The sequence below is a fragment of the Solea solea genome, chromosome 6 (assembly GCF_958295425.1).
Source record: "Solea solea chromosome 6, fSolSol10.1, whole genome shotgun sequence".
In the NCBI taxonomy this organism is placed as follows: Eukaryota; Metazoa; Chordata; class Actinopteri; order Pleuronectiformes; family Soleidae; genus Solea; species Solea solea.
The window spans coordinates 16,739,852-16,757,657 of NC_081139.1; the positions used below are offsets into that span (position 1 = coordinate 16,739,852).

The 17,806-nt window shown below is 41.7% G+C and overlaps 1 protein-coding gene across 15 annotated transcripts in view; it reads right to left on the minus strand.

Moving 5' to 3' along the window:
• foxp1b (forkhead box P1b) overlaps window positions 1–17,806 on the minus strand; it is a 170,880-nt gene that overhangs the window by 13,060 nt on the left and 140,014 nt on the right. For all 15 annotated transcript variants that reach the window (XM_058630825.1, XM_058630827.1, XM_058630832.1 and 12 more), the window contains 4 exons: window positions 11,966–12,167; window positions 6,489–6,596; window positions 2,130–2,217; window positions 703–786 (listed from right to left, as the gene is read on the minus strand). In XM_058630825.1, the coding sequence (XP_058486808.1) occupies window positions 703–786; window positions 2,130–2,217; window positions 6,489–6,596; window positions 11,966–12,167 (482 nt within the window). The remainder of the gene's footprint in view (window positions 1–702; window positions 787–2,129; window positions 2,218–6,488; window positions 6,597–11,965; window positions 12,168–17,806) is intronic.

A 17,806-nucleotide genomic window follows, 5' to 3' on the forward strand; every position in this document is an offset into this window, starting at 1 on the left:
GCCCTTGTTTAGAATTGATTATACCTGCTACTTCAAGATAAAAGCTGGTGAACTTTATATATTAAAAAAAACTATTTCAAACATCCGTCATGATACTTAATATTTATTAAAACCAAAATTAGCAGGAGCCACGATCACCTATAGAGCAATTTATCAATCAGAAGGCAATTTCTATTCACATTCTATTCAGTTAATAACAGGTTTAGCCCCTATGTGCTAATGTGTACATCCATTGCTTTCATTAGTCGTATTGTTAGATTTTCTTTTATTTAATAGAAAGCACAAGAATTGGTAGGCATTATAATTTATGTTATCTTTTGCTTGCAGGAGAGGAACTTCCTCAATTTATTAAAACATAATGTCTGCTATCACACATCGTGATCCCTCCTTTTCTGGTGTTTTCTCATCTTTTCTTGCCTGAACAGACACTGGTGGTGTAAAGCTGATGTGGGGGCTGTTACAAAGTGAGCATCCAGTTCATCACAGACACCAAATTGAATCTTGGATGTCAGCAGATGTGGTCCAAACAATATTTACTGCCTCCCTCAAGAGAACAGCTGTTTTTATTTAGCAGATAAATAAGAAGATGGAGGAAGGGATTAATGAATACACGTGTGCCAATTAAGACAAACAAAAGGATGGGGGAAGGACATGAGGTAGAGAGAGAGAGAGAGACAGAGAGATGACAGGGTTGCTGCTCACCGGCTGTGGCGTGGCTTTGGGCTCCGTGGACTTGACATGAAGGTGTGTCATCATGGCTTGCAGACGCTCTTTGTCTTTTGCTAGCTGTAATGAGGAAAGAGAATATGTGAAGGTTTTAATGAACTGAGAGTAAAAAAGAAGGAAACAAATTGCGACTTTATTATTAATTAATTTCATAAATCTTTGCAGTGAAGACATCTGTGTGTCTGTCTAAACAAATTGATTTTTTTACTCTTGGGATTGTCTAATTATTTGTTTCTGGAAAAAAAAAGAAATAATTTTTGGAAGCAGATTAACAACTCTGCACTTCAGGCCATCTACTTTCTGTCTGCAATTCAAGGTTACAGTGCCCAGTGCTTTGCATTGGCAATAACAAGCCCCGGCTCTTTCTACCTATCTAAAATCTGCGCTGTGTTAGCTGCCAGCTTAAATTATGTTGATAGGCTGCATGCAGAGGAAGTCTGTCTCTGATAAACCTTTGCTCCATCCCTGTGGATAAAACACCTCCAAAGAAGAAATAACAGGATGTTGGTGATGGTGCCATGTTTGAAAAACTGGTTTCTGGTTAACATTCTGCAAACCATAATTGTTTTATACTCACTATCAGTCAGGTTTTTTGTTTTTTTCACTATTATGTGGCTCATACGTAAAACCACAAGTGAATACAGCCTGAAATGTGGGAAACATTTAATCTGTCCTGTTTTTGCTTTGCAAATGTAGCAGCCACTAATTAATAAAAAACACACTTTCATGGGACGGCAGGTTTTATTTTCCACTGTAATTCGAATAAATAAGTGCAGACGTACATTAGCATTAACGGTCATGTTCACCGTTTAATCCCCTGCCGTCACACACACACAGACACACATATGACTCAGTGGCCATAATAAAGCCTCCTTAATGGAATGACAGTGAACCTTTTTTTCCAAAGTGCATTCTTAATGCATACACGTGCATATTTTTTTCTCTCGCAGAAAAAAAAGACCATTCAAGACCAATCAAGAGGGACAAAATAATAAAACTACTGATTACTGCATCAACAGTTTTGTGTAGTGGGCTACAATAACCTTTCTGTTCCTTTAATTCACTGTGCCGAGTCATTTCACCAAGTGTTTTATTGTTGGTGCCAAATAGTTAAAAGTCATAAATAACTTGAAAACCCAGTAAAATTCAAAATGTAATTATCTTCTCTACTTAGCCCTGGGTCCTTCATATATCTTTCCCTGGCTGCATATTTAACACATTTTTAATGAGTGGTTACTTGCAAATGTAAAAAAAAGATTTGGCTCTGCTCCCTCCCCTTCCATGGGTGACCTCATGTTTTGATATGAGACGGACAGGGAGGGGTTTCGGCCAGACACTGAGGAAGTGTCAGGAGAAGACGACACATAAATATTTTTGGGCCAAAACAAACGCAGAGACAATACCTGCAGCTCCAGCTGTTGTACGACCTGCATTTGCACCCGACACTGGGCCGTGCTCCTGTCATCCAGGGCGTGCTCATTGTTAAGATGCCTGGAAAAATACACAAAAAAACTGATGTTAATTTGACTTTCACCTTCTGCAGCCATTTAAGATGTTAGAAACAAACAGTCGAATGATGTCGCCCTTTATTACCAGGTTGTCGCCAACCTGGTAATTGAGCACAGCACGGTGAACAGAGAGTGTGTTGTATCGTTGAGGTCAGTACGAAGCAGAGTTTCAGCATGATAAACATTACAGCTTCTGCACAAGCGGAGGAAACACTTATTTTACTTTAAGAATGACACTTAATATTTCATGACAGTCATGTCTGCTTCAACTACAGCTCGGAGATAAGAAGGATGATTGAAGAATTTCAGGATGGACTCCTTTGCTAAATTATGCACAACTTCCCTGATGCCATTTCTACTCCACCTGCCTCACTGCATTTAACCTTTTTGGATGATTTTTTTTTTTCCTTTTTTTTCCCCCTGTTGATATTTCAAAATTAAGGCCATAAAGCCAGACCAAACATGGAGGACAACAGGGCGACGAGATGGGATCTGTCACAAACTTGAATTATGGATATAATTATGCGTGATTATTTTATACGGGGAAGATGTTCTCTTTTCCTGTACATTTATAACTAATCTAAATAAGTAGCTCGCTGTTCAGCGGACAGGTTCTTATTTTTTTTTCCTCTGTGATTTATATAAAATGGTGGAGATAAGGTTCACAAGTGAAGGAAATATGATTGGAGGAATTTTATCAGTCGCCGCATGAATTACTGTTTGAAAATGCTTATGCAGGGGCATTTCATTAATCATTTAATCATAATCCGAGCAGGATGTTTGAACTGATTTCACAAATACCCTTTCATTTCACTACTTCATTATGCTCGCTAATGGATCCAATATATTATATATATCATAAATTATATCACATCTTTGGTGACCATGTAGGTCACTGTCACCAGGCTGGCGCCGGCAGATGGGGGAGAGGCACGTAACGCGTCTGCCTTTTCAAATGCACTTTTTCTGTCATTTACTGCAAATCAAAAATAGCCAGAGTCGGCCTGTGAATGCACGGTGGCAGTGCTGGTGTTATGATAGCCCAATAAATTTCACGCCACTGCTGTATGCACAGACAACACATTTGTGCGTGGAAAACCCTACATAACCTCAGAAAATAGACACATGTGAAAAGAGGGGAAAATTGATGATGCTCTTCCTGAAATGTGAAAGTTTCTCTTCAGCAAACGGCATTTTTTTTTTTTCCTCAACCTTGAGGTGAATGATTTAAATCTTTATGGAACCGCGGTCTCCTCTACCCCTTCAGATCTTTTGTATTCCGGTAACACATTTTTCAAAATCACTGCAATATACATTCCCTGCCTTGATGTTAATTATTGTGGCGAAAAAGAAATTAAAATGGCATATTTAAAGCAGCTGTGGACAATAACCTTTTTAGCTGAAATCAATTCAGAGTTCTCTGAGCCGTCCATTTGTTTGAGTCAAATAAATGGCTATTTAATTAAGTACCTTGGAAAATGAAACTGGTAAACATTTCAGGACATCTTACTAAATTTCAAAGAAGAAAATAATAGGTAAAGACGTTTCAGCTTCAATTTAACTGGCACAGAGTGAATTTTCAATGAAGGGTGGCCTACGTGAGCAGCTTTGGAATTTCTCTGTTCATAGGAGACATGTGCCCTGCTTCTTTTCATCCTTTGTTACATTCCACTTTATTTCTTCTAATGACATGGAGAGTCACAGTGCATAATTAATAGGAAATGAAATATTCAAATGGCCCTAATGCAGCCTTGAGAGGAGTGTCTGGACACGGGAGCAGGGGATACGGGGGAATTGACATCGAGGGAGACTATGAACGCTGGCATGTGTCACTTTCTGGACTTCAAATGAAGCCACTTTTAAAAGCTCTCTGGCAGAATGACAGCCCCTAATATAAATTGCCACAATAAAACAAGTTAAAAAGACATTTGTGTAACAGTCGGTTTTTTACATATCAGTTAGTTTGTCTTCCATCTTTCTTCCTCCCCCTCCTCTCTTTACAATTTCTAATTACAAATACTGGACCCAAAGCTTAAGGCTGTCTCTAAGGAAGGTTTATCTTTCTCATTCCTGAGTGGAATTTTAAATTAAATGCACACATCTTTACACTTAACATTTAAAATGCATTGAAACCTGATGTTTAAAAAAATATATATATATATGTATACATATAATGATTTTCCGATATAATTACTGATTCCATTTGTTTTTAAGCACCCTAACCTCACCTTTTTTTTAATTTTACATTATTTTACATTGGGCTTACTTGTGTATTATTGTGTGGTTTACATGACTCCGTAACTCACAGAACAAATACCACCTTGCGAGGAGGTGTGAGAGATACTGTGAGTCTTTATGGTCTCAGCAGGCGGACTGTGCAGCACTAGAGGGCACTGCAGTGTTTCACTGGCTCTGACCTCTGACTGGACACTGAGGAGATGGACTTGACCCCCATAAAAAACACCAAGCTCTGCCGTGAACCCAACCACACCCTTCTGAACACTGAAGCTCAAAAACAGGAACAGCGAGTCGGTGCTTTGGATTTATCAAGATAGTGTGTGTAGGTATGTAATGTTTTCCTTAAAAGATAGAATAAATACACACACAGTTTAAAACAACATTTCAGTCCCATGTTAGCTGTTAATGTTGGCGTGTGGAGCTGAAATCTGGTTGACGTTAGAGTCCTCCTCACCTTTCTTTCTCCCGGTACACTCTGTTCTGCTGACTACACACACACACACACTTCACTTATATTTTCAATATTTCCCCAAACCTTTGGAGACTTTTTTGTCGAGCATTAAAATGGCTGATGTATTCTTTGTTTTTATTTTTGATTCTTTTTGGAGGCCCGCAGTATCAGTTGCTGTATTTCATGTGGAAGTGCTTAAGGGTTTGAGAGTTAACACCTTGGTGAGCTGCTCGCACTCTTGCCTGCTGCTAAACAAAGGCAGCTTTGTGGAGACTCTCCCCAAATGTTTTCTTAACATGTTCCAAGCAGTTTGAGCAGGCAACTAAAGTAAACAAGATGTTGCCATGATAAAAACACTTGTAAAAACATAGCAGAGTGCACTTGGAGACTTTTTTCAGACCGAGCTCTACCAGGCGAACTGAATTTAATTCCCCTCAATTCTATAAACAAAGGGTGAGGCAATGTCAGCATACAATAAATAGTGATGGATTTAAGGGTCACTCCCAAACCTGAAATATGTTAGTGTGTGTTTAATATGTTGTTTAATAACTCAATGTCACAGGATGTTTATTTAATGAAAATCAAAATGAGTGAGTCTCTCTTTTTTTTTTGTCTTGAACAGAAAGTGTATTGTGCATTCTGGTGTGATAAAGTCTTCCGATGAAAAACATGCTCAGTGGGAACGGACATAACTGTACAAACACCATCAAAAGACGGCTTAAAATGTTGAGAAACGCAGACAAAACTTTCAGCAGCCTGCAAGAGAGCACCTTTTCCTCCTGCGTCTGTGTTCGCTGAATGCTTGTTTTACCATAATGGAATTGTGTCATATCTTGTTTAGAGTGCGACTAATCTGGGGTGACAGTGAGCCATTGATCGTCTGCCACGATGCAGATGTTGGCGCTGTTATGTGTTGGATTACGCACAGTGCACTGCACACCGGCTTGATTGGTAAACCTCAGTTCTGAATCAGCCAGGGACTCGTGGCTCACAACAAAGGCCCGTGTCAAGCTGGACAGAGTCAAGCGTGTTACACTGTTCACAGTGCCACACAGCAGTTGATGCTGACTTGGCTGCAGCGCTCAGTGTTGTTTACATGGTTACAATTAACACTGTGCTTATAGTGTAAACCAGAAAACAAAGAAACAAACCAAAGAGCAAAGAAGGACGGCGTGATGCAAAACAGACAGAGAACAAACAGACAACAAGTGTAAAGCTGAGCAAGACAATCACACGCACACTCCTGTCCGTTTACAAGGGCAAACATGCGGCGCACCCTAAGGGTGGGCTGCCACAGACAAACATCCTATCGTTGTTTGTTTGGGAAAAATGGCCCTAGTCACTATGGGACACTTATCAGAGGAATTAGAGGCCCATGCCGTTCTCAGAGGGAGACCCCCACCACACAGTACCCTTGTCAAGAGAGCAGCGACCCAAGGCACCAACACTCAGCAAAAACAAGCAGCTGCACCTGTAGTGCCTCTGAGCTGTTGTAAATGACCCAGTGCTGGGGAATACACACACACACCCACACACAGACACTTCTGACTGTGGCTTTAACTTACTTGAGGAATGAATGGAAATCATCAAACACGGCTTCACATCCAGGCCATTTGCAAACACCATGACCGTAGAGAGGGTGGCTGTTGTGAGAAGGCTCTTCTAACGTGGATCTGAAAGAGAAATTCACAGAAAAAGGAAGTATTTTTACATGATGTGAGAATTGATTAAAAAAAATTGCTGTTTGGGAAGTGAATTACTACTGCATGCATGCATACATTTAACTGGATCTACAAACTCGCCTATGATCTCTGTGCATATCCCACAATTCCCAACTTGTGGGATTTGACATGGAATTAAGAGAAAAAGGCATAACCCGGAAGTAGACCACTAAAGTGAGAAAACATACATGACAAAATCCAGACCTGCACATTTTTGGACAGACAAGGAGAGTGAATTTAGTTATCAGCTTTTAGAAAGACTTGGAATGGTGCTTGATGTGGTACCAACATGCCACTAAAGTTGTTTTGGTCTGTGACACAATAGGTCAACGGAAAAATGACTAACAAGATGAAAGGGGGTCTCTACCTGCCACCTAGCAGGGTGGGGATTTGGACACACTTGGCAAGAGATATAGCTGACGCCCAAGTTAGCCCCGTTCTGTTCCCGCTCTAAAACGTTGACTTCTCCCTAATCTTTGAGCCTCAGTCTGTGTGGAATCATTTCACCCGTGTGTCCTCCTCTTTCTTTTTCTCGTCAAACAGGAGAATCACACTGTGAAAGCACAACCAAATCAATATGTAATTATTTAGTATCGCTCTGCCATGTTGCAGTTCCCTTTGATCAAGCCTGAGAGGGGGCTCCCTCAGTCGCTGCCCACTGCATCATGTTGCAGAGCCCACCTGGAGCAAGTCTGCACCATGACACAAAACTCCACTTTCACACTGTGCACAAACACCCCATAAACACCTCTGCCTGGTCTTAATTTATCTACTGACCGATCCATGTCACCAGGGGCTGACGAGCATGCCTCCACGGGGAGCGTCTGGCTTCGTACAATCAGTCAAATAGCAGGAACATCTCTGAAAAACAAACCTTACAATATCTTCCATATGGAGGGAGGCGTGCAACCACAGCTAACCACAAACAGCGTGGAGGGGAAGGAGCCCATGTGCAGGCAGTGTCTGCTGAGAGAGCGAGACAGGCAGCCATATGGACACAAGGCACTGTACAAGACACACAACTTTCAGCTACAAGAGCCTGGGGGACTGGCCTATATCGCTACCACCTGTGCTTCTGGTGACTCGTGAGCGCAGCGCCGCTGCTGCTGCTGCTGCTGCTGCTACTCTTCCAGCATGAGCCCTGCTCTCTGAGACACAAGGCTGAATAGGGAGATTCATTACACCACAAACTATTTGTGTTGTCATGTGGGAGTAACTCCAGCTGCTAAGGTCTCATTCATATACATAGATCCAATAAGAGATCATGTCTAATACCACTACTTAAGGGCCTTTGAAAAAGGAATACTCAAACAATAAAATATTGCTTTGCTGAGCCAATCATTTATCTGCTGGGATTTAAGAATGCATGTGAAAACAAGTGAGTAAAAGAAAAAAAAACTAATCTGAGCATGGTGAGCCAATTTTGCAGGATTAAGCAAGTTGATGTTCAGATTAAAATCTCATTTGTATCCATGTTAGCAAAGCTGTACCTCAAACAGGGAATTTCAAAGGTCGTCACAGGTTTCCTTGTGTTTTAATTACTTGCTTAAGAGTTCACATTGTTCATAACATGTGATAATTGCACCGCAATTAGGAGGCAGTCAAGCATTCATGAATGTGGTTAGCGGCTTTTTTTCCCCCTTTCCTCCTTTAAAGTCAGATTTTTTTTTATTCAATTATGAATTATGTATTCATATTAAGACCTCTGTTTTGATACAGCTAATAAATAGACAGCACAAGACCTATAATAATGAGTTTTTAACAAGGAAGTGTGTGAACTGGTGAAGGTAATGCTGGTATTTAATCTAAAGTGATCCTTTTTTTAATTTTATGTGAGCTGGCTTGTTGGTTAATTCTGTATTAATAAGATAGTGAAATGTGGAGTGCACTGGGAATCAGTGAGCACTAAGTGTGGTGAGGGGGCTGGCAGCAGAGGAGCCTTTTTAAATGGTGGATGGCTAAACAGTAGTAAATGACAGAATTTACACCAAATGAGCGACATTAGTGTAATAGGAGACAGGTGTAGGATTCGTGGGGTTTTCTCCCATTTGAGAATATGTTCACGAGAGGAAGAAAAAGCTCAGCAGCTCCCTGCATTGTACTAAATTTGACTAGCATCCACGACATGTCCGTCAGGATGTTATTATTGTCAGGCAGCCCGGGGGAAGAACACTCTAATGATCTTGTAACAGCAATAAGGAAAACCGTGTCATCAGCTTCCTTGAGAGGAGAGAGGACATTAAAGTGCTTATAGATGCGAACAGAGACTGCGCAAACCTTTCAGGTGTTGCTCTGTGTTTATGCGTCGACGGGTGGGGGAGGAAACTGCACACAGGGATGCCTCCGACAGCTGGTAGCCAGTTGTTTTCTAGTTCACTTCTTTTGATGAGATGCTTTGGGCCATAAACAAGTCATGATCTATGGCAGTGTGGGCTGATGGACTCAATCTATCAGCAAACGTGGGAAGATTGATGTCCACCAAGCTGGGTCAGAATCTGGCCACAGTGTATGAATGCAGCCACAACACCCTCCCTCATTGTTGGTACTGATTTTAGCCCATTCCCTGGTGTTCTTCCCCTCCTCCCTCCATCCACACACACCCCCTCCCCTCTTTTAAACTCTCCGGACTCTATGCTCGATGCTTTCCTCGCGCCTTCTGTGCCACTGCACGCCATACTGTAAATGATTTAATTATCTTTTTTTTCCTGGTGTAAGACAAATGAAAGGCAAAAGAAAGCGATGGGAGTGCTGTGCCAAATCTGATTATTTATCTCTTTAACAGATTGCTGTGTTACAGTCCCCAAGCTGTGGTTACTGATGGTTGTTGGGAAGTAAAGTGGGCCAAGCGCTTTTGTGAGGATGCTCCCCCTCACAAAGCTGATGCAGCACTACATTGGGAATTTGTGTCAGATACAGATCAGGCACATTTCATTTAAATAAGCAAATCATTGAGTAAAGATGACCTGGCTCACTGGGGTATATCTCTATCTGTGCATCGCAGTTTGTGGGCTGGGGAAAACGGCGGGCACTGACGGATTGAGTGACTCAGGCCCTGGTCATATCAGAGATGTTACTCAGACAAACACAAATCCCAGCTTGCCTGGCAAAGTGTTCTTTGAGACAACTAAAAGCAGGAACACATGCCTCGTCTTCAGTGTGTCAAGCCGGCAGTGATTGAATTTCTCCTCCTTCCTTAAGACGGAAGTGCAAAGCCGGTGAGTGATTCCTGTGGATGCACTTAAGGTTTTAGTTGCAGGCGTCGTTGTGCCTGGGCAGATTTTATATGACACATGAAACTAACTACATGGTACTTAGGGCCTGCTGTAAACCAATCTCAAGCCAGTCGGGAAAACAGGCCCATCAGCAGAGAGGCTTGTTTCTGTTGCATGACAAAAGGACTTGCAAAACCGCATCAATTAAAAGTTCATTAAGTTCAGCACTAGAAGGATGAGTGGATGCTCTCTATTTATGCCCGGGCCAGCCCAGCCCATTATCTTCAACCTGATTATTCAAATCCCTGGATTATAACACAGACATTTTCTCAGAGCTTTGCTTAGAATAATCATACTTAATAATATTTCCTTTTTCTTCCCATGGAATTTGATTAGAATTGAGTATGCATCTTCAAAAGAGAGCAATAATGCTCTTGATAGTTGTGCAATTTAAATTTTTCCAAAATTATCACAAGAAAGGATTATTGCTTGTGTGGATCTAAATTCATCTCATTCAAGTGTTTAATAAAGGGTGTTTGTGCTCATTCTGTATCAGTCATCTGTTCATAGTGACTGCGGTATATAATCCATGACTTCCCTGAGCAGAAGGGGTGGACGAGAATCCTCTGCTTGGATTTTTGTTTTTCTGACAGACCTAGGTACTGTGGGGATATTCAGTCGGAGACCACTTTCTTCTCTTAAGCTTGTGTTAAACTGCTGTTGACATCCTCTTTAATTTCTGACAGTCAGCACGAGGCGGAGGGGCTGCCGACTCTTGGGCTTCGTCTTATCCGGTGTCTCTGGCTGAGCCTGCTTTCTCGCCTTGTAATGCCGTTGATGCTCACCTTGTTTGCCCGCTTGCGACAATGTGTGATGTAGTGAGTGAATTGATATCCTCCCCTCCAATTTGTCTCCAGCTGCACCAAAATATGAATTTCAGCCAGATGTTGGCTGAAGAAACGCAAGCCGGTGGATACTGTCAACTGTAGGAGCAACTAATACCATTTTTTTTTCTGCAGAGTGTGTGTGTGTGTGTGCGTGTGTGTGTGTGTGTGTGTGTGTGTAACTATTTGCTGGAAGGTAAAAGTGAAGAGGATAAGTCTGTACAGGTGGTATGTCATCAATCCATTTGAATCTGACAACACCACTTGAAAAGAAATAGCCGCTTTCCATTTGTATGTCTCCCTCAATGGATCATAGTATTTCCTCTCAGTGTCACTCAGATCCTCTCCCCTCACATACCAGCTCCTCTTCACCTACAAACGTCTGCCTGCCGTACTGTTCCTTACATGTTCTCATCTGCATTGCTTTCATAATGATGCGTAGGTTTTGATCACTAGAACACAAGTCAGATGTTATGCAGTGAGCTCATCGTGCCTGGAGGCTCCTCACTCGCAGTTCAAAGATCAGGCTTTGGTGCAAGAAAACAAGCAAACATGTAAGATGCCAAATTAATTCTTTCCTAAAAGACACACACGTAGCTGCCTTCCATACATGATTCATAACGAAAATATGTTACACCCAGTGTTTGTTTTGTTTTCAGCACTGTTGTTATTTTTTTCTCCTGAGCTGACAGGTTAATTCTTCATGCCAACAAGTTCCCAGCATACAAAGAAATGTTTTTTTTTTTTTTTCTTTTTTTTTCTTTTTGAAAGGACGCTGATACTTCAGTCACAGCTGCACTTCCAGTGAAACAATAGCATGAGGGGGTCAGGCCATTGACCTCCTCATGAAGACTATGGTGATCCCATTTCATCTGCATGCACATTTTTTCCTAATCCCACAGAGAAGTGTGTTGGCCTGAACGAAAAATAATGTAGTTAAGAATTTGTGCAAAACATGTGTCCCATCGACTGAGGCCCAGTGAAAACACTGAAGTAAAAATAAGTGGCCCCCTGTTTTCTTGACACAAACACGACAGTGTGGTTTGTTTCTCCGACATAGTTGACAAAGTAACAGGAAAACGTCTCGCGTGATGACATTAGCTGTGATGAATTTGACCTTATGAGTCCATATTGACACATGCATCGCATGTAAGACACATGCAAATGAAAATAAAATTTAAAGAACAAAAGCAATCTTAAACGTCTTACAGACAGAGAGACTCACCCTTCTCTCTTGTGACTCATGTATTGGCCATTGGTGGAGGCGTGATGGTTGAGAAGAGGGTTCTTTGGCGTTGCCGGGGAAGACAGGTCAAGGCCCCGGTGGCCATTGTTGTTGCTGCTGCTGTGGTTGTTGTTGTGCTCCTCTTTCACGTGAGCATTTGTCACCTCCTTCCACAGTTGCTGCAGCTCGGCTGGAATCATGCCTGAGACAAACAAAATGGATAATTAAATCAATTAACAGCTAATCCGACTCTCTTCGTCATCACTTAATTAAATCAAAGCCTCTGTAAACAAAGCTGAGTATTAATTAGAAAATATTCCACTACAGGGTAATGCACTGAATGCTCTTGCCACCCCCTCTTCCTCCCATTTTCCCTGTGATCTGAAGCGTGTTTGTATACACAAATCCCTGGCATTCACGCAGATTTCATGCCCAGAGTAAATAATTAACATCCAGACAAGGCATGAAATCTGAATAATTACCATCATTTTCGTTCACCAACAGAGATGTGCAGAACACACACACAACAAAAAGTTTACAATGGCAACACTAGAAAACATCCCACCCCTGCCTCCCTGAGAAACAGGACCCTGGGGTAATATTCTCCAAAGCGCATTAATGTGCAAAATACTTAAAGCTCTGCACCGCCTACAATTGACACAGAAGACTTAAACCTCATTTAACAAGTCAAGCACACTGCAGCTCACACAGCCCTTTGAAAAAAAATCCCTTGAAGACAGACGACATTTTTCCAGTATAGTGGTAACACATCTACAGTGTGTTCATGTGTGCGTGTGTGTGTTTTCTGCCTGTGAATGGCAGTGGTCCCAGTACCCAGGGCAAGAGTCAGGATGAAGAAGGATAATGTTGTGTTTGTGCACAGCACTTTCCGTGTCAGAGTGGACAGCCTTTGTTGGCACACAATATAGAGCAGCAACGGTGTTCCTGTCACTGTTCAGGAAAGCCTGTCACTTGACACAAATGAGGATAAAAGCTGTTATAGTATCAAACAAATAACATTTATTTTTCTTTTTTTTTTGGTGCAGAAGCTGTGGCTGTAATGTATTCTCAGTTTAAACATAACACATCTGGGCGGGCTAAGCCTGATTTTAACGGCATTCTAAACGATCTAAAAGACTAATGTGTGTGGATTTGTATTAAGTATTCAGATCTGAGCTTAAGTAAGCCACATGTTTTAAGTATGGTGAACGAGGCCCTTGGAAATGTGTTGAAATTAACCACAGAGCAAATAGGAAAGGCCGCTCGTTTAACATTACAATTAATTAAATCCATTCTGAAAATGAGCACTGGCAAATGGAAGATGATTTGCACATGCTTATCTACTCGGGTTTATATTCTCTGGGTTCCCCCTCCGCCTCCCCGTTTCTCATCAGCAGCTCTATAGATACCAGAAGTGCTCCTTTTCACGCGCCAGATTGTAACACATTGTGTGCTAACTGCTTAGTCTTAATTTATTCCTGTTGTGGAAAATAACTATGAGGTGAAGATCTCAATACGATCAGCAAAAATATTTTTAATTTGATAAGCTACTAAAGATTTTAATTATGCTGGTAATGGAGAACATTGGCCTAATGAGGCAGAGGACTCCAGAGAGACGCAGGGGCTAAGAACTGTGAAATGAGTCTGATAGGATTGCTGTAAATTCACACTAGATCGTTTGCATATCAAAGAGCAGGAAATGATTGCAGGACAAATCAATAACCTTTCCACGTTCCAAGGAGCGTCTTTCCTCATTCAAATATTTCAACACACTTGCTCTTTTCTGCCCGCCTGTATTCGCCTTTAGTCTCTTCAATGCCTTGATGTGGCCTAATCAAAGTGCACGTCCACGACAGGCTAAACATGCTTAATATTGGCGCTTGTGTTATAGCATGCTAATCCGATACTTGCTGATTTTGAGTTGCATTATAGAAAAGGATCCATTGTTGTTTTGATGGGGTACGGAGACTTTGGAACAAAAGGTGATTTCTTTTGATTTTTTTGTTTCCTTTTGGTTGTGTTTCTTTTTATGACGGCTGGTTTGGAAGGGGAAGGTCACTGGTGATGCGAGTGTCCTGTGCTCCGACAGCGGGACCAATCATTTTCCCCCCCACTTGGTGCCCGATGACAGTGGGCGATGTATTTTTAGCCGATGTGCTTGACAGGGCGGCCCGCACTGGCTCAATTACCCAGCAGTCCTGGTGACCCCGACACCACTGTTTACTCAGACGAAACCGCAGCGGATAGACTGGTCTGATGAGAGAGGTAACAGAGTGGGACCAAGCTGTCTCTTTCTGGATCTAGTCCGTCGTTTTATTGCCCTCTGTTTGTCTCTTCCCTTGTTCTTCTTGTATCTAACCCTAACCTTTTCTAACAACAGCTGTGGCTCATGATTCACATAAATGACAATAAAACACCATTACTCCAGTGTCTCAGCAGGTATTATCTTTTGTGTTTTGAGGAAACGCATTGAGTTTCCCTCCATCTGATTACTGAGGGACACATAATGACATTGATCTGTAAATCCTCTTTCTTGGGCCCCCAGTTTGTCCATCCTTTAAATGCCAGATTGGTTTATCTTTCCTCCTTCCATTTTTCAGCACAACTGTTCCACTCATTACGGCTGGGAAATACGGACAAGCACTTTAAAAAATGTATGTTGTTGGGACACTTGATTGATCACCGGCCTCTCAACTCAATTTTACCTCTGCAGGTAGCTCTGGCACCGAGACAGGCCGAGCTCTTCAACCTTTTCCTGTCCTTGTCCCCCTGTACCCAGGTGACCATGTTCAAGCAAGCAGAAAGTTGATTTAAGGTTCATAATGACATCAGTTGCAGGCCATCATCCCCCAAATAAAAAATGGCCCCCAGTGCTCCGGGCTCTTTAAACCGAGCTGTTACTTCTCACACACAGTGCCGGTGCCATGGGGGGACAGTGACATCGCTATTAGTTTATTGTTCCGTCAGGCTGGGACCTTTACTGCACCCCTGTTTATGTTGCCGTAATCACTGGCCTGCTGATATGCACCCCTTCGGCCTGAAATATGTCCTGTCCTAATGCTGCAGGAACTATTACCAGTAGCCCACTGCTGGACATATCAATCACTGACAGGTCAGTCGCATTACCCACCGCGGTCCCTGATGTGCTGCTGTTCTGTGAGCACTTCATGGCTCGCCACATTCTTTGCTTTCATATTACCGACAAATTTGTCTTGTCACTGTCCCCCTGGCCTCCGCGAGACAGCTTAAATGATGTTGCTCAGCTACGAGAACGCACTCTCGTGCAGAGCAACCTCGGAGGGTGAGGGGCCATTTTGGCCAGGATGTGCGCAAACACTGTCCACGTCTGTGACACACATGCACGCACACGCACACACACAGACACACACCTGAGCAACGTGAGCCCGAGCAACCACTGACTCACTTATCAGGTCAAGAGGACAGGCTTTTTGTGGGAGGGGGAGGGGGGGGGGGTGGATGGATCAAATTTATATTTATGAGAGATATATCCTCCCCAAACACAGCGTTGTAATTTATAACAGATACCGTCTGGCCGCTTCCAAGACTTTGAACATTAATGTCAAAAGAATTTACGACAAGAGAAACAAATTATACTCCAGATAACGTGACAATTGTTTTTCACTCAAAACGGCTATCTACAAGTTTATACTTAATTAGTGCTATCAAATTCTGAGTGTCTAAATCAAAATGCATTCCTTTAGTCCTTCGCTTTGACTAAAAAAGACAAATCTCTCCGAGCAGACAGTTTAACATTTAGCTGAAAAATGAGTACATCACAGCACAAATACAGATCATACACCTATACTCTTCTTAATTACTCTGTTACAGCAGCCAATTTATTGAAAAGCTTTAGTTATTTTCATTGTCTCAGCACGGGGGAAAAAAAGGTGTTCGAGTGGGTTTCTTGTGTTTGCACTGGCCTTTTAAAATAATTATACAGCTGTCGATGTTGAATTGAAACACATGAAATCATCAGTTACAAAAGAAAAAGTCGTGCCAATTTACTGCCTAAGTTTATATCCATAATCACCCAAACACAGCAGATCAACTCATCATTTCCGACACAGTGCTAACTGCTAACTACTAGCAGAATAATGCAGATTAGATCTGAGCACCACGGGCCTGGCCCACTGGTGCATGAAAGAGTTTAGTGATGTGGAAAACAGAAAGGTCATCAATAACTTTAAACAGTCAAGCAGAAAATATGTAGAATAGGAAGACAAACTGGGGCCTGAAGCACTATAGCCTAAGTGTCGTAACAGCTGCCAGAGACACAGAGTTAATCATCAATGGATTGCAAGGGCAAACTCACCTGGTTTGACTGGTTGTAACAGACTGAAACAATCGCTGAATTGTACACAGGGAGACTCAGTTCCTTGTGTTGTTGTTTACAGGAAACAAGACCTCAGTCAGCCAAGTCAACTATGACTATAATTCATGTTCACGCATTGTTAGAGACTTGGAAAGAAAATGTTCTCACTCAAAATTAAAAGTCAGATTTTCTACTTGCCTAACTGTGTACTGTAATGCACTTACATTAATAATGTCTTGATAGAGCTTAAGGAGAAATAAATGGTCTCCATTTTAAGCAAACATTGAAAAATAATACGATTACTTTAAGGAAAACTTGTCAAGGACTCGGGTAGTTGCTCAGTTAAAAATGTTTCAATTCTTGAAAAAAAACAGGTTGCGTGAATTATGTGCCTTGAGTGAAATTGTGAATGTGTCACACTTGTTCTCCTCATAAGAACACCTTTATGAATGAAACCTCTCTTCAAAATCTGGTTTACTGATAATGACAGAATGAAATAGATGTGTAAGTTTAATTTCTATAAGTTTGCAACTTATTGTATGTGTCTTGAGTCTGAAAAATACATCGGGAAGGTTTATTTGTTTGCTATATTTAATTAAGGCTCTACTCTGACTTGCTGTCTGTAAATAATGGTGTCATGTAAGCTGACATAATTGGGCTGGTCATAATTTCCATTCATGAAACAATAATATATAATAATCCATCAATCAATCACTTAATTAATTCAAATCACAGTTTGAATAGAATAAACTGTGAAACAATGAACAGGTGTAAATCTCTCTCTCTCTCTTGTGATGTGTGTCACAATAACTCTATTATAAGGTTTAGGAGAGAGGTGTGCGTGCGTGTGTGAAGAGGACACAATATAAACAGGATGTTCTGACACTGTCCATTATGAGTACAGCAACATGCCATATCACCCATATAATGCTTTACTCAAGGGGTGTGTGAGTGTTTGCCAGACATCTGACACAGAGCGCTTCAGCACAGCACGGCCGCGCTCCACGCCTGTGCCCACGGCAATCGTCTGCAAGCGGATGAGTGATTTCCATACCCAGTCCAAACAATAACACCACTGTACAAACTGTGTTCGTGTTTGCCTATTACCTAAGCACCCCCCCCCCCCCCAAAAAAAAAAAACTCCCGTTTTTATCGGCCTTATCTTGTTATTTCAAAACTGTTTGTCTTAGCTGGGAATGAATAGTCAATGTCATGTTCTAAATCCTTTATGACGGCACCTCTGTCATAATGTGACCACTCCTTTTGAAAATATTCAAGAATAAATAAAGAAATAAACTTCCTTGCCAAACAACAAGTGTTGAGTCTCCATCACGGAATGAGTAATCTCACAATGACAAGTTCACTGGCAGTTTACGAACAATAGTTCCAGTCTCCCTTCAGGCTCAAGGAAGGCTGCCACCCGGATGCCAATCACAGAAAAAGCACAGAGAGTTAAAGACCAAAGCTAAGACAAAGTAAAATAAACAAAAAAAAAACAAACTCCTGCA